The sequence below is a fragment of the Protopterus annectens genome, chromosome 13.part0 (assembly GCF_019279795.1).
Source record: "Protopterus annectens isolate FY-2018-M chromosome 13.part0, PAN1.0, whole genome shotgun sequence".
NCBI lineage: Eukaryota > Metazoa > Chordata > Ceratodontiformes > Protopteridae > Protopterus > Protopterus annectens.
Genome location: NC_056747.1, coordinates 182,348,243 through 182,371,352, shown reverse-complemented (window position 1 = coordinate 182,371,352; position 23,110 = coordinate 182,348,243). Strand labels below are relative to the sequence as shown.

The 23,110-nt window shown below is 43.1% G+C and overlaps 1 protein-coding gene across 1 annotated transcript in view; it reads right to left on the bottom strand.

Moving 5' to 3' along the window:
* The window catches only part of PIK3R2 (phosphoinositide-3-kinase regulatory subunit 2), a 1,862,656-nt gene that overhangs the window by 932,830 nt on the left and 906,716 nt on the right, over positions 1 to 23,110 (bottom strand). Inside the window, exon 5 of the mRNA XM_044090759.1 lies at positions 12,473 to 12,595. Coding sequence (XP_043946694.1) covers positions 12,473 to 12,595 — 123 coding nt within the window. The remainder of the gene's footprint in view (positions 1 to 12,472; positions 12,596 to 23,110) is intronic.

The window sequence follows — 23,110 nt, the reverse complement described above, 5'->3', positions numbered from 1 at the left end:
CATTTATATTTTGTGCATTTGGTGTTAATACTGTACTCTTCTCAAACAGATTTAAGGTTTGCATTTTTCTTAAACAATTCTGGTATTTGTCCGACCTAGTGCAAGTAACAATTATTGTGTAAACTTTTCAAACTATTAATTAAAATGGTCAATCTGTAGGCTATCCAAAGTGTGTGCTCTAGAACAAATGCACAGTCAAAGCTACTGATCTCAAGCGACTGTCGCTTGCGTTATCCGTATGGGAGTAAATCACTTAAATCTGTAAATCTATATGCACCCTGCAGCAACTTGTACCTCTTTGGGATCAGAGCATCTAGATTCAAACATTTCCTTTAAGAATGCCAGTTCAGAAGTGAGCACTGTCATCTGATGTCAATCATAACCATCCATTTACGACACATGGCCTTCATATGTTTGGAGGACAACTTTTGGAGTGTTTTTTTTTTTTTTTTTTTTCAGTTTAAGTATTGGTACAGGACGAGTTTATAAACACCATAGACTGAAATGTGCCGTCTTAAGCTTTCCTAGATATTGTTATAAGGGGATATTCTATCCTTCAACCAACAGATAGTAAAACCAAAAATGGGGTGGAATTAAGTAAAACACAAAAGACTTGTACTCTAGCTGGTCTGATAAGGGAGGAGTAGAGGGAAATGATGACTGCCTTGAATCAAACAGACAATACCCAGGTTATCAGTGGGGCTATATAAATAAGGACTTCCTAACAGTGGAAATGTGCTGGACAAACTATAGCTAGCTGTCAATGAAAGTGCTCAAGTCCCTAATGACCAAGTCAATTTTTAAGTGAGTGTTACCAAAGTGATAGAAGTAAGGGTGCCAGGATTTACAAAAGGATACAACACACCCTCATTAAAGACTTTGTTTTTGTCAGCAGTGTTTATAAAAACAATGTCCCACTACTTATAGGAAGGCTTGATGCTGAGAATGCCTTTAAAGTCACTTGGGAATATCCTTTTAAATGCTCGACCAGATGCTCCCTGCCAGACACGTGGATGCCCTACAGTGAACTTAGGCAGGCACTTCTGCCAAGGTGAAGATACAAGCTATTCATCCCTCTTCACACTAAATAGAGGAACCAAGCAAGACATGGCCTGCTACCTCCCTTCCTATTATATGCTTTCTGTGCCCATGGTGAAAGGTTTGTGTCCTTCCACCTCCATTTGGTGACAATGCAACTCTGAGCAAATTCAGGGAAAACTGTGCCCAGTGAGCTTACCCTATCGACAATTACAATATATACATCAACATGGATCCCTAGCAGATGATCAAGTTTGCAGAAACTGAAAATGTATATGATCGACGACATACAATTAAGTTTCTGAAAACTCTAACATCCAAAAAAAAAAAAAACACACAAAAATTTAACTATTTTTACATTTTTGCATGGAGGCCCATTGCAAATTAAATATACCAACTCTGAGATTCCATAAAATGAAGCAGCTTTTCAGGCAAAACAATAAAGCCCTGAGCAGGGCAAGCTTAGAAAATTGTGAAAAAAACCCCTCAGATTCCACTACAGTGAGGAACAATGTATTTAACTCCTAACAAAACCTGCTCAAATCAAGTGTCTGTTTGCATCAAAAATAATCAAAATGCGAAACAAATTCCTCACACTGTACATCTACTCCAAGTTATTTACTAAAATGATTAATACTTCACCATATCCTAAATGAAACTCAAAAAATTTACATTTTCATATAGTTAAACCTCACCATATGCTACGATATCCAGACATCCTGATTAAAAATAAAATGCAACTGTCTGGAAAAACTAACTAACAGATACAGAGTTGAATACATTCTTTCATACTTGCCAGACAGCCAGTAAACATGAAAAACGCCCCTTAATCAATAAACAGGGCAATTTTAGCTATTCAAGTGCCCACTATGCAACATTTTTAATGTCTTGCATTTTTACAGTTCACTATATCTGAAACAAAATGAATGGAAACTTATGCTTGCAACTACATGCATAAACAGAATTCTCTTCTCAATTAAATCAGGTCTCACTTCATTTCATGCTCTACACTACTCCAGTAACATCAATTTCTTTCAGTTTGACATTTTTTTTGTCATTTTGTTATATCTGTGTAGCTGGGTTAGACGCATTAGTATTGATTTTATATTCCCAATCACCTTGTCTAGGCTATCAAATGTCAACACTTCTATTCCAGAATACCTTCAAAGTAGGGAATACAACAGTTTAAAGTTCAGTTTTGTTTGCACTCCTTTACTATCCCAGCAATTTACAAATACATTTAGTGAAGCTGTACATCCAAAGCATTTTGTTTTCAGTTTCCAAACAATGTCCCTGACGTCATTTTTATTTAAAATTTATTTAGCCTGTTGGTACCCAAAGACAGGTCTGTCCCCAAGTCTAATCAAGACGACAGAGTATCCTGTACTGAGGTATGCTTGGTGATGAAGGCGGCCACCACATCACTTTGACCCATCTGACAATATACTGGTGTCCAGTCAGCAGACATATTTAGGATATACTGCTTAGATTTACAAACGGGTCTACAAGTAGCAAGCCAAGAAGGTTTTTCTGTCTACTACATGACCAACTAGACATCACATGGCAATGGTCACTAAGATGTTTGGAAGAATGTTTACTTGTAGACATCATTCGCCTTTCACCCCATTTTCTACATGGGGTTGGGGAGGTAAATCAAATGTCACCACTTCTCAGGTCAGTGTCACTCCCCTACTTCAACAGTCATGTCTGAATGTTGTAGGTGGTCTCCCTTTTTGCTGGACATCCTTATTTCCACTATCCTTTCTTCCTGTCTCAAATCTTCACCAAATCAGCATTTGCTTTCCAACACACGTATGAACCACTGCAGTCTGTTCTCTCCAATCTCCCCTGCAATTGGAGGTACTCTGGCTTCTGCTCTGATATCATCTTTTTATCTGCCTCACAATGTGCATCCTGCCACTTGTCTCGGGAACTTCATCTCTATCACTTCCAGCTTCCTCAACTACTCTGCCTTCACTGCTCAGGTTTCTGTTCTATACAGAAATACTGGTCACATCACTGCTTTGTACAGTTCAAGTTTCAACTTATTTGCCATTCTTTTGTCAAAAACTATTCAAAACAATGTGCCAGTTGGCTGCAGCCCCTCTAATTCTAGCTTTGACCTCCTCATTCAGACTTCCTTTCTCCTCAACCATAGCTACCAGATACCGGAAGCTGTTAACCTGTTCAGCTATTTTCCCTTTTAACTCAGTTCTCAGATGCTTTTGATTTCCCCACTTGTTGACATGACAACCGTTTAGTCTGTACTCTGTTTCGTCCCATGTGCCTTTAGTTTTACATTCCATTCCCTTATCATTTGATGAAGCTCTCTCTAGCTTCTTCGTCAATATCAGTCTCACTGCAAACATTGGGTCGTTTGTGTTGCATCCTGATCTGAATCCCAGACTGTTCATCTCCCATCTTACTTTCTACTACTCTGTACATTCATCACCCTCTCCAGCTCTTTCTTTCAGTGTAACAAGAGTATAATGCTTTTAAACTGCCAACAGTTGTAAATACCCACTTTGCTCTTTTACACCAGGAGTAGAATGCTTAATATCCAGCCATCTATTTTCCCTCCATACTGCTACAAGCACTTTAAGGACCATTTCTCCCACAACCCACCCGCTATCTTCATTATATCTGTTGTGGCCTCACCGGAGCCCACCGCTTTATTTGACTTTATTTTCCTTAGTGCTATTCTTACTTCTAGGGTAGGCTCTTCTTTCTCTTTCACTGCAGGCTGTCTATGGGGCAAGTACAACTTCTGCTGGGTGTTCTTCATTCGCAATTACTTGTAAGAATTCTTAATATTAGTTCAGATAAGGTCTAATTTTGTATTATGACCAGTCAGTTGGTTTAATCTTGTTGGTTGTTTTACTGTTTGTTCTGATCCATCATACCGAAACATCCTGTTCAGGACTTACAAAAAAGTACAGTTTTGTACCTACCATAAATGTAGATGTTCAAGTGTATACACTGCTGCAGTCATTACACTTGGGTTATCCTGTCGTCAGGTGGTTCCCCAGTCGGCCGGAGTTCCAAAGTCTTGGTCCGGCGTTGGTTGCCGTCACCTCCTCCCTGACTTCAGTGTGACAGGGGTATACAAGATGCAGCAGACGCAATTTTCTTCAGTTTTTCTTGCCCAGATGTCAGATGCCCTCAAAAAGGTAGGTTATTCCAATTGGTAATAAAACATACATAAGTACAGCAATCAACAACTTTCAGATACCAGAAAATACTCCCCATAGGTAGTAAAGGGTAGAAGACATAGGTACGTACCACAAGTAAGAGGGGTTGGAGGGTGGGTAACCTGGGCTGCAGCAGTGTATACACTCGAACATCTACATTTAGGGTAGGTACAAAACTGTACTATGTTCATCGTGTTACACTGCTGCAGTCATTACACTTGGGTAGAATCCCAAAGCTGAGGTAGGGTGGCTGGTACTATAAGGCATTAGGGGTGGATATACGGCCCTGCAGCACTGCAATGGCGAAGCCAGCTCTAGATTTTGAGTATAGAGGCAGATGGTAGTGCTTGGTGAAGGTATGTACAGAACTCCAAGTTGCTGCTTCCAAAATGTCCTTGGTAGGTACTCCTCTGAGGTAAGCAGTTGAAGTGGCTGTTGCCCTGGCGGAGTGAGATTTAATGCTGTTAGGTACAGGTTTTACATACTGTGTATAGCAGAAACGTATACAGTGTCCTATCCATTTTGAAATGGTCTGTTTTGAAATGGCTTTTCCCTGTGCTCCTGCAGCATATGCTACCAATAATTGCTCAGATTTTCTGAAAGCTTTGATTTTGTCCAGGTAGAAGCATAACTGCCTGTGTATATCCAAAGAATGCAGTAGTCTCTCCCCTTTATTCTGTGGATTCGGATAAAAAGTTGGCAAGTGGATAGTTTGGTTGAGAGCCACACTTGATGCCACCTTTACATAAAAGAAGGGTTAGTTCATAAAGACACCCTGTCTTGCTGGAAAATGATAAATGGTTCCATTGCCATTAGTGTCTGTAACTCTGAAACTCTTCGTGCTGATGTTATTGCCAGGAGTAGAGCGGTTTTCCAAGAGATATATTTTAAATCTGCTGTGTTTGCTAGCTCAAAAGGAGGTAAAGTTAATTTTTCCAACACAAAGTTGAGGGCCCAAGTTGGAGTAGGTGCTCTACGGGGCGGTCTTATGTTTTTAGCCCCTCTGAGGTACTGTTTTAGCAAAGGATTAGAGAAAACTGGTGGATCCGTGTTGTAATGGGCAGAGATGGCAGAGGCATGGATCTTGATGGATGAAAAGGAGAGGCCTTTGTCCAGCATCTCAGTTAAATATTGTAGTATCTGAGGAATATTTGGGACAAGAGGGTCAAGGCTGAGGGCCTGGTTCCAGGCACAGAATCTCTTCCATTTATCCGAATAGGCTTTCCTGGTACTAGGCCTTCTGGCCTCCAGGAATGACATCCATAACAGCTTTGGAGAGAGGCATTGCTTGCTTGATAGGTAATCTTCCATGCAGCCAGATTTAAAGTCTTTAGCTGGCTGTGAAGTATCTGATTGTTGTGCTGAGGCAGCAGATGTGGTATTTGAGGCAAAATCCAGGGTTGTCCTTGTGCTAAGTTCTTCAAGACTGGGTACCAGTGCTGGCGTGGCCAGTCTGGTGCAATCAGGATCATCTTTGGCTCTTCCTGCCGGGCTTTGATGAGTACCTTTGGAAGGACAGGCAGTAGTGGGAAAGCATATATTTGTAGGTTTTTCCAGCTGAATGAGAGGGCATCCACTTTCCATGCTTGTGGATGGTGTGTCCTTGTGCAGAATTTCTGTAGCTGGCAGTTTATTGGGGATGCAAACAGATCTATGTACGGGCTCCACCATTTCTGTGTTATCATTCTGAATATTTGTGGATTCAACTCCCATTCGTGGGGATCCATGATGTTTCTGCTTAAGTCGTCTGCCAGTGTGTTTTTCTCTCCTGGCAGGAATTGTGCTTGCAGATGAACTTGATAGTTTAGAGCTGTGTTCCACAAGGTCATGGCTTGTCTGCAGAGGGGATAACAGTGAGTGCCCCCTTGCTTGTTTATGTACCACATAACTGTAATGTTGTCTGTCTAATAGTAGTTGTCCTGGATGTAGCAGAACCTTGAAGGCTATTAGGGCATTTTGTACAGCTAGCATCTCTTTTTGATTGATGTGAAGATGCCTTTGTTCTTCGGGCCACCTGCCCTGAATACATTTTCCTGCCATGTGTGCTTCCCCAGGCGTAATCCGATGCATCCGATGTCAGTGCTTGCCTGGCTGTGGGTTGAGTAAAAGGCTGTCCCTTGTTGAGGTGACAAGCTTGAGCCCACCATCGAAACTCCTGTTGCAGGCAAGGAATTAGTGGTATAACTGTTTCCAAACTTTGACAGTGTTGAGACCAGACACTCTTTAGATACCATTGTAGTTTCCTCATATGCAGCCTGGCATATGGAATTAGTAGTATGCAAGATGCCATGTAACCCAAGGCCTGCAGAATTTTTCTTGCAGGGAGTTGGGTTCTTGTTGTCATCAATTGAAAATATTGAGTGAGATGTCCTTGCTTGTCTGGCGTGAGATAAGCCATCTGGGCCGTTGTATTCAAGATGGCACCCAGGAATATTATCTCTTGTGAGGGCACCAGTTTTGATTTCTTTTCGTTTACTGTGCACCCTAGGCAACTTAACTGTTTTACAAACGCCAGATGCTGCAGAAGAATGTCCTTGCTCTCTGCTTGAATCAGGTAGTCCAGGTAAGAATAAATTTGTATTCCTTTTTGTCTGCAAAATGCAATTACTGGTGCCAGGCACTTTGTGAAGACCCTGGGCACAGTAGATAAGCCAAAGGGCAGTGCAGAGAATTGATAGTGCATTGAACCAGCTATGAATCTGAGGTATCTTCTGCAGTTTTGTCTGATAGAGACATGCAGGTATGCCTCATTGTATGCCTCATTGAGGTCCAATGTTACGAGCCAAGTTTTCTTGCCCAGCATGGGAAGCTGCTGCTGTAGTGTCAACATTTTGAATTTCGGAACACCCAGGTAAGTGTTTAGAGAAGAAAGATCCAGAATGGGCCTCCAGGCTTTGTCCTTTCTGGGAACCAGAAACAGTCTTGAGTAAAATCCTTGTCCTTGCTCCTGTGGTGGTACCTTTTGAATAGCTCTCATGTCCATGAGTGCTGTAATTTGTTTTTGAGCCTCTGCCCATTGATTTGGTGGCAAGTTTGACATTCCTTTTAACCTTGGCAGTGTGTGAAAGTGGAACCTGTAACCTTGAGATGCAATGTTGAGAACCCATTTGTCTTTGGTGATCACATGCCAATTGTGATAGAAAAGTGCCAGTTTTCCTCCCAAGGGGGCTGCCAAGAGAGAGCTGTCTGGTAGATGTAGTGGGAAGTAATTGGGGCTGTTTTTTATAAGGTTGTGGCCTGTCTTCCCCTTCTTTCTGGCCTGATGCACCCCACTGTCGAGGCCTGTAGGGACCTTGTGGTTTACCTCTGCCTCTTGGATGTCTGTATCTGCCCCTTTGGGGTCTGTCTGAAGCTGGAAAGGACCAATTTTTTGTTGGCCAATTTCTGCTAAATCGAGGAGGCTGAACCTGTACGGGTTGCATAGATTTTGCCTTATCCTCCATTTTCTTTAATACCTCTTCTGCCTTAATTCCAAATAACACATCCTGCTGTAAGTAAAGGTGCATCCAGTAATTTTGCTTTAACATGATCTGGTAACGTATGTTCATTTAACCAAGCATGTCTTCTAATGACAGAACCTGTAACAACTGCTCTACAGGAGGCCTCTAAAGAATCAAAACCACATTGCAAAGTGTGTTTTCCCACTTGTTCAGCTGCATGCAATAAATCCTGCATTTCCTTTAAATTAGGAGGATCTGCATCTGGAAGCATTTTTTGTTTCAACTGAGACATCAGAAACTGTTGATATTTTAACATGTGAAACTGGCAATTTAAGGCCCTCATTGCTAAAGTTGCAGACGTATATACTTTCTTCCCCCATCTGTCCAATGCTCTGGAATCTCTGTCAGAGGGGACTGGATTCTTTGCTGATGAGGCTTTAACCCCTCTGGGTCCCTGAGAAATAGTTTCAGGGTCGGCAACAGGGCTTTTATAAAGAAATTTGTGAGAGTCAGGGACTCTGTAGTATCGGTGAGGCTTAACTGGGGCTGGAGGTAAAGTATCAGGATTTAAGCTGGATTCAGCATGCACATCATCCACTATATCTAACACTGGCGGAATAGCAAGGGGTCTGTGCTGAGGTAATAAAAGGAAGTCTCTGAGCCTTTTCCTGGATTCTGAGTAAATCTGGCCTTCCCAATGGAAATGCTCCCTCATGGTATGCAAGGTTTCACCAAAGGAGTAGTCCTCAGGCGGAGAGGCTGGCAGAACTGATTCCTCCGCATCAGAATCCTCATAAGGGGGTAAGGAGCATCCTAGGTCTGAGGATGAATCTGAAGAGATGGATACCTGGTCGGATGAGTCATAGTCTGCATCCAGTCTAGGCCTTTTATCAGGAGGGGGATGGGAACCCCTGATCAGAGTGATTAGGTCTTCGGCCATTTTGAGCATTTGTTTCTTAGGCATGGAGGCCTGTCCTGGAGAATGCTGAATTTGTTTCTTTGTTTTTAAAGTACGTTTAGACTTGGCAGCAGATTTAATGCTTAACTGGGTAGGTCTGAAAATGCCCTCTGAGGCTGCAGGTTGTTCAGCTACTCCGGATCCCTCTGAAGGGGTAGTTTCGGGAGTCTGAATAACTTGTGTGTCTGAAGGCCCAGCCATCTCCACGTGGGAGTCAGAGGCAGCCTGTGGTTCTACAGAAACGGTCGTCAGGGGCTGCGAAGGCGCCTCGCTGACAACCGGAGAACCGGTGACTGGCCTAGAAGAGGCTTTGTCAGTTTTGGGCCTCGGATGCCTATCCTTGTCTTTGCGCTTTTTATGTATTCCGGTCGTCGGAAGTTTCGACGGCATGGTATAATTGAATTTTCTGCCAAAATAATGTTGAGCAAAATCAAACCAACATTTAATAGTGCGCTTATTAAACCTGGCACAAAACCAACAACCAGTGACATCGTGGTCTGGGCCTACGCATGGGATACAATAAGAATGGCAATCCTTATGAGGTATTTGCTTCCCACAAGAAATACAGTTATTAACGTTTACTGACATCGGTCTGAGGCAAGAAAAACTTTCCCCAATGGGGTACTTAGCTTTGTAGAAGACTTCAGTTCTGGATTCAGAATGAAAATCTCAGGAGTCGGCCGACCGGCACTTGCGAACTGCTTTTGCTTCAGGCACCGCGCGGCAAGAAAGACTGAAAAAAATGGCGTCAGCTGCATCTTATATACCCCTGTCGCACTGACGTCAGGGAGGAGGCGACAGCAACCAACGCCGGACCAAGACTGTGGAACTCAGGCCAACTGGGGAACCGCCTGATGGCAGGATAACCCAAGTGTAATGACTGCAGCAGTGTAACACGATGAACATCTGTAGCTACCCTGAATACAGGCCTGCAGGACAGAGCACTGCATGGTCAAAGAAATGCTGCAGTAAAATATTCTTCTCCATTTTATAAGGCCTTGAAAAATTATGACTAGGGATCCAAGCAGTTGCTTCACTGATGCTTTGAGCTGCCACACTTCTTAAGAAGGTTCCTGTAGTAGCAAACTGCCCAAGTAGAATAAGGCAAGCCTTGCCCTCATAATGGTTTTTCATGGAATTCCTAGCCAACAAGATGATTGATGATAATGATAAATAATAATAATCAGCCACTTAGGGTTTGCTTTGACACTGACTTTTCCTGTTTCCCCAAGTATAAAACAATGAGTAAAAAGGTCACACAGGAAAACCAATTGGCTAAAAAGGTAATTTGCACACGTCCCATGCTGCCTCTGTTACAAGAGGTTTAAAAAGTCTAGCTGTTTCCCCAAGTATGAAAAGAACAAGGTCCCGCTCCGAACTCCTTGTGTCTCAACAAATATCATCCTAGCAGTTGCATACATCCAGAAAATGCAAGACCCTCTCATCTGGCACCATGGCGAAGAGGGATAAAGCCCTGACTCAAACTCAAATGACTGGAGTTCATTTAGAAGCCTCAGTTGTGGAAGAGCTAGGTAAGAAGGGAAAGGAATGAAAGGGCTATGGACCACTTGCCTCCTCCATAGGGAAGGACCAGCTGCTGACATCAAGAAGTCTGACTGAATAGGACATCCACAGAATGACGAGAAAGTTCCTTGGAACGCAAATCCAGCTTGAGGTTCTCATAGTACTGCCTCATGGGAAGGCACTGTATGCTGGGCCATCTATCATCTACCACCCCATTTTTTCCAGAACTGGTCCACCCTTTGGCACTGGTTGTTTCGGACCTGATCTGTCAGAGTACCCTAAATAGAGCTGGTACTTCAAGTGACTTCTACAGGTTCCCTTCCCCTTTCGAGATAGAAATGTTCAGATCAAGAATACTCTAGAAGGCAAGTTTCTGTGCCATGGCTCCAGGGGATGGTTCAACACCAAAGCTTTCAGAACTATCTCTTCCCCCTCAGTGCATATGTAACTCAACAGATCGGCACCAAGATCTACCTCAAGTTCGAGGCCACCTGGTTCCAAGGTTTTTGTGCTGGTGGAGCTAATAAGCATCCTTGGGCCTTTGAGTGGGCCCTTTCAATGCAGAGGAAAAGCCACTTTCATCCAAGTCGGCTCCATGCAAACCACAACTGGAATTAGCTTCTGCTTTACAAGTGGAGAAAGACAAAATGTCGACAGTCAGGTACAACAATAAACAGGGAGGAACCCACTCCTATCCCTGTGAAGAAGCCATAAGAGTCGGGCAATGGGTGATGTCTTAAGACATATCCCAGGAGTCATTCAATGTTCTGGTGAACAAACTGAGCAAATCTATCTCGATGCCTCATGAGTGGTCCCTTAACCCAATTGTGTGGCACCCTTGATTTTCAGTCACTGGAGGAAACCTTGCTGTGACCTGTTCATTTTCTACCTAAACAAGTACAGCCCCCAGGTCTCCTCTATGCATTCTGCCACTATCCTTAATGAGCAAGTTCATACAAAAAGCAAGAATGTGTAAGACCAAGGTGATCTTCATTGCCCCTTTCTGGCCTCAAACATGGTTTCCCTTCCTGTGGCCTCCTTTAGTGCATCCTCCACACAAGCTAGATTACTATCCAGACCTATTAACCCACCCAGCTGGACTACCTCCTCTGGACCAAAAGTCATGACGTTAACCGCTTGGTCCGTCCAGTTCTAACCTTAGACAGATATGCCAGGATGTCTCTGTCAGTCAATCAAACCTTAGCATCCCAAAAACAGATCACTGCAAAAATATACCACAAGAAATGGAAGAGAAGTTCTATCAAGAATTTATTTAGTAGTACAGGTATGTAATACATCGGTCTTCAATTCCTGCAGTTAAAACTGGGGCAATAATGAGGCTTTTCAACTGCTTCAACACCTGAACTACTTGACATGTTCCTAATTTTTCCAACACGCACGTTAAAAGAGTTAACACTGTGTAGTCTAACATTCTCCATGCACAGTACAACCAAACCATATCATGCCTCTGCTAATTATTCCCACTATTAACAATTTTTTTCTTCTTCTTTTGTATACCCCAAACTCAAGTCCATGAAAGATAACAGCTTGGATGCCTTGAAAATCTATGAAATGCATTACATCATCTTGAAATCTGAACCACACTGCCCAAAGCAGGCAAAGTTACTATGGGCAAGCTGTAGTTGTACCTTAACATACAAGTTGCAAAGGACAAAATTACAGCAGCCCGCTGGTAGTTTATACTCTGACAGGGGAAATGGCAATACAACCCCCCCTGTTTGCACCTTGAATTACAGATATTCCAGACAAGAGGAGAAACAAGGGGTCCTGTCCCTCAAAAATAATTCAGAATTCTATGTCACCTAACTCTGCCTTAAGGCAAAAGAGAAGTTTGTGGCTAAGACCTAATAAGAGCAACTGTGACAAAGAAATGCCAAAAGTCATTGAGTCATGGGGATTTCAGCGTGAGATTTCAATCAAACTGCTGCTTTCTTTGGGGGGGGGGGGGGGTTGCTTTTCTTTAAGCTGCTACGCTCTACCTGCAGATTTTAAAAGCAGAAAGAAAGCAACCATAGATTTGGTGCACCACTTGGATGAGCTCTAGGAGCTAAAGACCCAAATCTGGGCAAAACTACTGCTTTTCTCCCCAGTTATTTCACGTTGCCTGTGATGGAAAGAATGCATCATTTGCAATTTCATAGGCGACATTACAAACAGAAAATGTCATTTTATAAAAACAAACACAAGTCAAGAAATGCACATATTTTTTTTTTTAGTTACCTGGAATTTCAGTGCTAGACAATAGGCAGTAATTAAGAGTAGAAAAATATGACAATTGCAAACCTTTGCCTCTGACTTACCCTGAATTATACGAAGTGCTTCACTGCGAATGTGGTTTGGAACCACAGGATTAGGTAGCTCAGACAGGTAATTCTTCACTGCCTCACAAAGAGAGTGCAACTCCAAGTCTAAACCGGCACTGTCTAATTAGGGTGATAGAAAAAGCAAGGAAAACAAAAACAGACTTTAGTAAGACAAATGTCTACCGAAAGGAAGACTGATGTGATTGATTCAAATTGGCTTTAGTATCAAGTAGTAGTCAAATATGACAGCTAATACAAAATTAAAATCACTTCCATAAATGTGTGGACTAGCCAGGAAATGGCTTGCAAAACAAAGATCTGAAAGAAAATGTCTATGTTCAGAAGTAGCCTAAAATATAAACTATTTGCAAAGACCACTTCACATGCACACGACTGCTTCTCACTTTTGAGCAAGGTATCAATCACAGTTAAACAATCTGCATGTTCCTATACTATGGAAGTTCTTTATATCTACAGTAAGTTCTCCAGCTCTCACACTAATTTAAAACCAACTGCTCCTCAAAGAAACTGCCTCATTCATCTACCACTCTAAAGTTCTTCCATCTAATGTCCCAAAATAAAACTGTGTAGGAATTTTTCATAGTTGATGATGTTTGAACAGATCACGGTCACAGAAGCATCGATTACCAGCTCTTCTGGCACAGAAGGTGCAACATCTATCACGACTTCCAAAGCTCAGCAACCTTACCACACTAGGCCAGGTAAATGTCCACCCAGCAGGTGCATCAATTCATTCCCTGTATAAACATGGGATCCATCCATCATATTTTACAGCTTTATTATCTGAATGTCTAGCAGGCTACTAAGCCTACCTAGTCCTGGATAAGGGGATCTAAGTAGTCCAAGTAAAATAGCATATGCATGGACCCAAGCCATTCAGGAACGTAGGAGAAATAGGGTTCTTCAAGGCAATCCAGAAAGTACAGTTGTGTACACTTACCATAAATGTAGATGTTCGAGTGTATTCACTGTTGCAGTCATTACATTTGGGTAATCTGCTGACAGGTTGCCCTCAGTCGGCCTGAATAACAAGTCTTGGGTCCTGCGTCGGTTGCTGTCGCCTCTTCCATGATGTCAGGTCATCAGGGGTATAAAACATGCAGCCGACACCATTTTATTCAGTTTTTCTTACCCCAGATGTCAGGTGCCCCCAAATGGGGAGCAAAAAAAAAATTATATATATAGATATACATATGTGTATATATATATATATATATATATATAGATATATATATATATATATAGATATATATATATATAGATATATATATATAGATATAGATATATATATATATATATATATATATATAGATAGATATAGATAGATATAGATAGATATGTATATATATAAATAAACAGCAGTATATGTAAATGCACTTTTAGCAACATAAACTTTACCTTCATCTCAAAGCAAATACACCAAAAAGGCTTTAGAATATAGTGAAGGAAAGAGAAATTATAGAAAAGGGGGATGTCAGGGTGGGTAACCAGACTGCAACAGTGAATACACTCGAACATCTACATTTATGGTAAGTATACACAACTGTACTATGTTCTTCATGTTTCACTGTTGCAGCCATTACATTTGGGTAGAATCCCAAAGCTATGGATGGGAGGCTGGAACTAAATAGCATTAGGAGCGGCTATAAAGCCCTGCAAAACTGCAGTGGCAAAGCCTGCCCTGGACTTAGACAAGAGAGGCAAATGATAATGCTTTGTGAAGGTATGAACAGAGCTCCAAGTAACAGCTTCTAGAATGTCATTGGTTGCAACTCCTCTGATTAAGGCTGCTGAGGAAGAGGCAGCCCTGGTGGAATGTGACCCGATTCCCTTGGGCACAGGTTTACCATAGTGCAAGTAGCAGAAACAAATGCAGCGGCTTATCCACTTAGAAATAGTCTGCTTTGATATAGGCTTCCCCTCTGATCCTGAAGCAAATGCCACCAGTAGTTGCTCAGACTTTAAGAGATTTGGTACTGTTTAAGTAAAATCCTAGTTGTCTGTGTACATCCAATGAATGCAGAATCCGCTCCCCCTTGTTCTGCAGATTTTAGTAAAATGTTGGCAGGTGAAGAGTTTGGTTAAGAGCCACACTGGATACCACACCTTAGGCATAAAAGAATTGGTCCTGAGGGACACTCTTGTCCAGGTAAAATGTAATAAAAGGCTCCACAGCCATGAGAGCCTGTAGTTCTGAAGCCCTTCTTGCTGAAGTGATTGCCAAAAGGACAGCTGTTTTCCAAGAAAAAAAAATTATATCCGCAGTAGCTGCTGGTTCAAAAGGAGGCAGGGTGAGTTTTTCCAGCAAAAAAGTGAGGTCCCTTGCAGGAGTTAGTGATCTTCTGGGAGGCCTTAAATTTTTGGCCCCTTTAAGATACTATTTTAGCAGAGGATGAGAAAAGATGGGAGGCTCCGTGTTGTAATGAGCTGAGATGGCAGAGGCATGGATTTTTATTGAAGAAAAAGATAGGCCCTTGTCAAGCATCTCAGTCAAGTATTGCAAAATCTGAGGGATATTTGGTTTTGCTGTGTCTGTTCCTTGTGCTTGGTTCCAAGCACAGAATCTCTTCCATTTAGCAGCATAAGATTTTGTAGTACTAGGCCTTCTGGCTTCCAAAATGACATCCATCACAGATTTACTGAGAGATGGTGTTTGAATAATTAAATGATCAGCCATGCTGCAAGGTTCAGTGTTTGGAGCAGAGTGTGCAGAATTTGATTGTTCTGCTGAGACAATAGATGAGGTATTTGAGGCAAATACCAAGGAGGGAGTTGAGACATATTCCTTAGAATTGGGTACCAGTGATGGCGAGGCCAGTCCGGAGCAATTAGGATCATTTTTTGTTTTTCCTGTCTGACCTTTAGTAAGACCTTGGAGAGAAGGGGGAAAGGCATAGACAGATAGGTTTTTCCAACTGAAGGATAGGGTATCCCACTTTCCGTGCTTGTCTGTTATAAGTCCTTGTGCAAAATTTGTCCAGTTGATAATTTTGGGGAGAGGCAAACAGATCTATGTCTGGGCTCCCCCATTTCTGTGTTACCATGCTGAAGATTTGTGGATCCAGTTTCCACTCGTGCGGGTCCACAAGATTTCTGCTTAGGTCGTCTGCCACAGTATTTTGTTTTCCTGGGAGGAAGTCAGCTTGAAGATGTACTTGGTAAGTCAAGGCCGTGTTCCACAATGCCATGGCTAGTCTGCAAAGGGGGTAGGAATGTGTACCCCCTTGCTTGTTTATGTACCACATAACCATGGTGTTGCCCGTCTTTATCAGTGGTTGTCTTGGATGAAGTAAGCCCTTGAAGGCTGTCAGAGCATTCTGAACAGCTAGCATCTCTTTCTGGTTGACATGCAGATGCATTTGTTTTGGGCTCCATATGCCCTGAATACATCTCCCTGCCAGGTGGGCCCCCCCAAGCATAGTCTGATGCATCTGCAGTTAGGGTTTGGGTGGCAGGGGGTAGAGTGAATGACAGTCTCTTGTTTTGGTGACATGTCTCTGCCCACCACAGAAACTCCTGTTGTAGGCAGGGAATGAGAGGAATCATTGTTTCCAGACTGCGACAATGGTGACTCCATAAACTTTTTAGGTACCATTGAAGTTTCCTCATATGCAGTCTTGCATATGGAATTAGTAGAATGCAGGATGCCATGAACCCCAAAGCCTGCAGAATATGTCTTGCAGATAACTGGGTATTTGTTGCCATCTGTTTGAAGTATGTTGTCAGCTGCCTTTGTTTGTCTGGCGTAAGGTAAACCATCTGGGCAGTTGTATTCAAGCTTGCACCCAGGAATGTAGCTATTTGAGAGGGTACCAGTTGTGATTTCTTTTCGTTTATTGTGTACCCCAGGCATGTTAGAAGCCTTTTTACCAATGCCAGACGTTGAAGAATAATGTCCCTGTTCTCTGCTTGAATGAGACAGTCGTCCAGGTAAGGATAAATTTGTATGCTTCTTTGTCTGCAAAATGCAATTACTGGTGCCAGGCACTTTGTAAAGACCCTGGGGGCAGACGATGAGCCAAAGGGCAGTGCAGAGAATTGTTAATGCAAAAAACCTGCCCTGAAGCAGAGGTATCTTCTGCACGATTCCCTTATTGGGATATGCAAGTATGCCTCAAGTCTAGAGTCACTAACCAAGCATTCCTGCCCAGCATAGGCAGTAGCTGTTGTAAAGTCAGCATTTTGAATTTTGGAATGTCCAGAAACGTGTTCAAAATCGATAATTCCAGTATTGGACGCCAGGCATGGTCTTTTCTGGGTACCAGGAACAGACTTGAATAAAATCCTTGTCCTTTTTCCTATTCTGGTACTGGTTGAACAGCCCCAATATCCATGAGGGATGTAACTTGTTTCTGAGCCTCTGTCCATTGATTTTGTGGCAGATCTGGCCAACCGTTTGGAAATGGCAAAGTATGGAAATGAAATCTGTACCCCTGGGATACTATGTTTAATACTCACTTGTCCTGGGTAATTAACTGCCAATTTTGAGCATGAAGTGCTAATTTTCCCCCCAAGGGGTTTTCCAAAAGATAAGTGCTTGGTGAAGGTAGAGGAAAAGTCATTGAGACTGCTTACTGTAGGGTTGTGCTTTGTTTCCTCCAGATTTGGAGGTGGAGGCACCCCATTGCTTTGACCTGTAAGAACCCTGTGTATGGTATCTAGAGCCTTTTGAGCACCTGGATTTGCCTTGAGAGGCTCTGCTGGACACAGGAAAGGACCAATTTTTAGTAGTGAACCTGGGTGGCTGCACTTGTAAGAAATCTTTTACAGTTTGCTTAGAGTTAGCTTTGTCTTCCACTTTCTTTAAAACCTCTTCTGCCTTATTACCAGAGTATCATGCTGTAAAGGGGCATCCAACAATTTAGCTTTAACATGATCAGGCAGATTTTGTTCCTTGAGCCAGGCATGCCTTCTAATCACAGATCCAGTAACTGTGGCCCTGCAAGAAGCCTCCAAGGAATCAAAACCACATTGCAAAGTATGCTTTCCAACCTGTTCTGCTGAATGCAATAGTTCCTGTAATTTTTTATTTTCCACACAATCAGAAATCAACATCATTTTCTATTTCAATAAGCCCATAACATGCTGTTGATATTTAAGCATATGAAACTGGCAGTTTAAGGCCCTAATTGCCAAGGTTGCAGAAGTATAAACCTTCTTTCCCCATCTGTCCTGCGCCCTGGATTCTCTATCAGAGGCGGTAGGATTTTTGGCTGTAGAGGCCTTTACACCTTTGGGACTCTGTGAGATAGTCTCTGGATCAGCAGCAGGATTTTTGAATAGAAATTTGTGGGAGTCAGGAACGCTATAATATCTGTCAGGCTCCGGAGATAGGGAATTGGGAGCCATGCTATATTCCGAAAACACATCATAAATGATGTCTAATACAGGATATATAGCCAAAGACCTATGCTGAGGAAGAAGGAAATCCCTGAGCCTCTTTTTTGATTCAGAGAAATCCTGACTCTCCCAATGAAAATGTTCTCTTAAAGTATGCAAGGTTTCTCCAAAAGAATAATCCTCAGCAGGAGATGCAGATGGGTTGGATTCTTCTGCATCTGAATCCTCATAGGGTGGAATAGAAAATTCCTGATCAGAAGAGAAATCAGAAGAAATGGAAACCTTATCTGAAGATTCATAATCAGCGTCTTGCCTAGGCCTCTGGGGGGGGGGGGGGTGGTTGGGAACCCCTGGTCAAGGTAATTAAGTCCTCATCCATTTTGATCATTTTTTAGGCATATGGGCCCGAGCATGTGGCTCATGCATCGGTTTTTTTAGACTTAGATGTTTTTGATCTTGTTTTTGAAGATGGCATTGGTTTTATATAAAAATGTTGAGGCCTGAAAACACCCTCAGAAGCCGGTGCCTGCTCAGCGGCTCCGGACCGATCCAAGGGAGAAACATCCACGGGTTCAATACTCTGAGAATCTCGCGGCATACCAGACTCCGCATGGGTCTCGACAGAGGCCTGCGACTCAAAAGTAGTGGGTATCAGGGGCTGCAAAAGCTCCTCACTGAGTACCGGCGAATCTGCGAAAGGCTTAGGAGAAGCTTCGTTGGTTTTGGTCCTCGGTCGGTCTCTCTTTTTCTTTGCATTTTTTGTGAACTCCGGTAGTCGGATTGCTAAACGACGACATTTCAGGGTAATTAAATCTAGATCCAAAATATTTTGGAGCAAAAATATACAGACGCTTAATAGTGCGTTGGTTGAATCTAGCACAAAACAGACAGCAAGGCACATTATGATCTGGGCCTAGGCAAGGAATACAGTACAAATGAAATTCCTTATGAGGTATTTGCTTCCCACAAGTAATGCAATTATTAACTTTTACTGACATTGGTAAGGAGCAAGAAAAAGTTTCCCCCAACGGGCTACTTCGCTTTAGTTGAAGACTTCGGTTCTGAAACTCAAATACGAAAATTTCAGGAGTCGGCCGACTGGCACTTGTGAACTGCTTCTGCTTCGGGCACCGCGCAGCAAGAAAGACTGAAGAAAATGGCATCTGCTGCATGTTTTATACCCCTGACGGCATGACGTCATAGAAGAGGAAACAGCAACCGATGCAGGACCCAAGACTTTGTTATTCAGGCCGACTGAGGGCAACCTGCAAGCAGATTACACAAATGTAATGACTGCAACAGTGAAACATGAAGAACATCTACACAGACCCTAAGACTTTGACATGAGGAAGAGAAGGTAAGGTAGCGATACAGGGATTGGAGAGCCCATTCCAGACTCCGCATGCCTAAGTAAGAAAACAGAGGGATGGGAAAGAGAAAAGTACAGTTTTGTACCTACCATAAATGTAGATGTCGGATAGATATGCAACTGCAGTCCTGACATATGGGTTGTCCTGCCTTAGGCAGCCCTTCGGTCAGCCAGATTCCAAAGTCTGGGTCCGGCGTCGGCCGATGTCACCTCCTCCCCGATGTCAGAGCGGCTGGAGTACAAAGGCATCAGCCGACGCCATCTTCTTCAGTGTTTCTTGCCCCAGATGCCAGGTGCCCTCCAAGGAAGGCTAACTTTTGTGAATGGAGATACAGAAAAAACCATACATGCACAACAGTAATAAACAGATACACCATAATATATATAACCCCAGCTGATAGGTAAGGGGAGAATGGACCCAATAGGGAAAAACAGAGGGGTAGGAGGGAGGGAAAACCTGACTGCAGTTGCATATCTATTGGACATCTACATTTATGGTAGGTACAAAACTGTACTATGTCCTTCAAGAATGCAACTGCAGTCCTGACATATGGGTTGAATACCATAGCCAAGCTGGGGGTGGTAGGACTAAGCAAGAGATGGTGTAGCTAGAAGGCCCTGCAGGACTGCCGAAGCAAAGCCTGCTCAGGATCTGGAGTATAATGGCAGGTTGTAGTGTTTGGTAAATGTATGCACGGAGCTCCATGTAGCAGCCTCTAGAATATCTTTTGTAGCCACTCCTCTTAGAAAGGCTGTGGATGTGACCATAGCTCTGGTGCAGTGTGGTCTAATATTAGCTGGCACACTTTTTCCATGGAAGGAGTAACAGAATATGATGCAGTGCCCAATCCATTTTGAGATAGTTTGTTTGGTGACTGCTTTTCCTTGCACTCCAGCAGCATAGGCTACAAACAGTTGGTCAGACTTCCTGGTGGACTTTGTTCTGTCCAAGTAGTAGCATAGTTGTCTGTGAATGTCTAAAGTATGCAGCAGCTTTTCCCCCCTATTTTGAGGGTTAGGAAAGAAAGTAGGCAGGTGAATTGCTTGGTTCAGAGACACTCTGGATATCACCTTAGGCATGAATGAAGGATTGGTCCTAAGGGAAACTCTGTCCTGATGAAAGATGAGAAAAGGAGGAACTGCCATGAGGGCCTGTATCTCCGAGACTCTTCTTTCTGAGGTGAATGCCAACAGGAAAACCGTTTTCCAAGAGAGAAATTGCATTTCTGAAGATGCTGCTGGTTCAAAAGGAGGAAGAGTTAATTTTTCCAAGACGTAATTGAGGTCCCATGCAGGAATTGGTAGCTTCCTTGGAGGTTTGATATTCTTTATGCCTCTTAGAAACTGTCTTAGCAAGGGATGCGAAAACACGGGTGGATCACAGTTGTAATGTGCTGAGATAGCTGAAGCGTGGATTTTGATTGAAGAGTATGAGAGGCCACTGTGAAACATTTCTGCCAAGTATTCTAATATCCGAGGTATGTTCATCAGTGATGCATCCTGACCCTTGTTGACATTCCAGATGGTGAATCTCTTCCATTTGGCCGAATAGATTTTTCTGGTGGAAGGTCTGCGTGCCTCCAGCAAAATTTCCTGAACTTTTTCGGAGAGGGATTCATGGGTCTCTGTCATGGAACTCTCCAAGCTGTCAGCTTTAAGGTTTGCAGGTTCTGATGAACAGTCTTGTAACTGTGTTGAGTCAGGAGCAGAGGCCATTGAGGCAAGGGCCACGGTTTCGTGTGAGTTATGCTCAGTAGCAGTGGATACCAGTGTTGCCTTGGCCAGTCTGGAGCTATCAAGATTCCTCTTGGTTGTTCTGCCTTGATCTTCAGTAACACCTTGGTGAGCAGAGGTAGAGGAGGAAATGCATACATTGTCAGAGCATTCCAGCTGAAGGAAAGTGCATCCGTTCTCCAAGCTAGGGGATGGTGTATCCTTGTGCAGAACCTTTCCAGGTGATGATTGAGATGAGATGCAAAGAGGTCTATGTCTGGTCTTCCCCATGCAGATGTTATTTGTGAGAAAATGCGTGGGTGTAGCATCCATTCGTGTGGATCCAAAAAATTTCTGCTCAACCTGTCTGCCAGAACATTGTCCTTGCCCGGAACAAACTGGGATTGCAAGTAGATGTTCAGTTTCAGGGACATTTCCCAAAGAATCACTGTTAGTCTGCAGAGGGGGTAGGAATGAGTGCCCCCTTGTTTGTTTATGTACCACATGACAGTGGTGTTGTCTGTCCTTATTAGCAGATGACCTTGCTGAAGAGATGTTCCAAAGGCTTCTATTGCATGTATCACTGCCAACATCTCTTTTTGATTTATGGGCTGATGCATCTCCATGGTAGTCCATTGCCCTTGAATGCATCTGCCGTCCATGTGCGCCCCCCATCCATGGTCTGAGGCGTCTGTTGTAATAGTTTGACTTGTTGGAGCTTTGTTGAAAAGCATGCCTTCGTTTATGTGACTTGCTTGAGCCCACCACAAAAATTCCCTTTGCAGGCATGGTATGAGTGGTATTAAGTCTTCTAGGTTGTGGCTGTGTTGCGACCACAAGCTTTTTAGGTACCATTGCAGCTTTCTCATGTGTAGTCTTGCCAGAGGGATTAGAAGGATGCAAGATGCCATGAACCCCAGGGCCTGCAGGGTCTTCCTTGCGGTCAGGTGGGTTAGTTTTGCTAGGCCTTTGAAGTAAGCTGTTAAATGCTCTTGTTTTTCCTCTGTGAGGAAAGCCATTTGTAGCTGTGTGTCCAGCTTTGCTCCTAGAAAAATAATCTTTTGGGATGGCAGTAATCTTGACTTTTGAATGTTGACTGTGTATCCCAAAGCCTGCAGCAATTGAATGACATAGTCCAAGTGTTTTATCAAGGTCTGTTTGCTGTCTGCTTGTATTAGGCAGTCGTCCAGGTAAGGGTATATTTGAATCCCCTGGAGTCTGCAATGTGCCACTACTGATGCCAGGCATTTCGTGAATACTCTGGGCGCAGTAGATAAGCCTAACGGCAATGCTGAGAATTGATAGTGCTCTGTTCCTGCAAGAAATCTGAGGTATCTTCTGCAACTGTGTCTGATAGGGACATGCAGGTATGCCTCCTTGAGGTCCAGAGTAACCAGCCAAGACCCCTTTCCCAGCATGGGAAGAAGTTGCTCTAACGTCAGCATCTTGAATTTTGGAACCAAGAGAAAAGTATTTAGAATGGACAAGACCAATATAGGCCTCCATTGTTTTTCTTTTCTTGGAACAAGGAACAGTCTTGAATAAAATCCCTGGCCTTGTTCCTGAGGAGGAACCTTCTCTATTGATTTTATTTGTAACAGCTTTGAGACTTCTATGAGTGCCTCTGCCCTTTGATTTTGTGGCAGGTTTGGCATGCCTTGTCCTGTTGGTAAGGTATGGAAGTGGAACCTGTAACCTCTGTCTATTATGTCCAGAATCCAATTGTCCTTTGTTATAATGTGCCAGTTTTTTGAGAATAGAGATAATTTTCCGCCCAGAGGTGCTTCTCTTTGAGCCTTGGTAGCGGAGTGAAAGTTAAGTCAATGTGATTGTCCCTGTGGTGCAGGTGAACTACCTGTGCCATTTCTCTGATTTTGTGGTTGCCATTGGCGTCCCCTGTAGGATCCTCGGTATTGCCCTCTACCTCGTGCACGCCTGTTCTTTCCCATTTGAAACTTGTCAGAGTCTGGAAAGGACCAATTCTTTGAAGGCCAATTCCTGCTGAACCTTGGTGGCTGAACCTGGAGGAAATCCTTCACTGTCTGTACTGATTTTGCCTTCTCCTCAATAGATTTCAACACATCCTGAGCATTAGCACCAAAAAGCTTTTGTTTATCCAGAGGTGCATCCAGAAGCTTAACTTTAACATGATCCGGCAGTGGCTGTTCTTTCAACCAAGCATGTCTACGGAT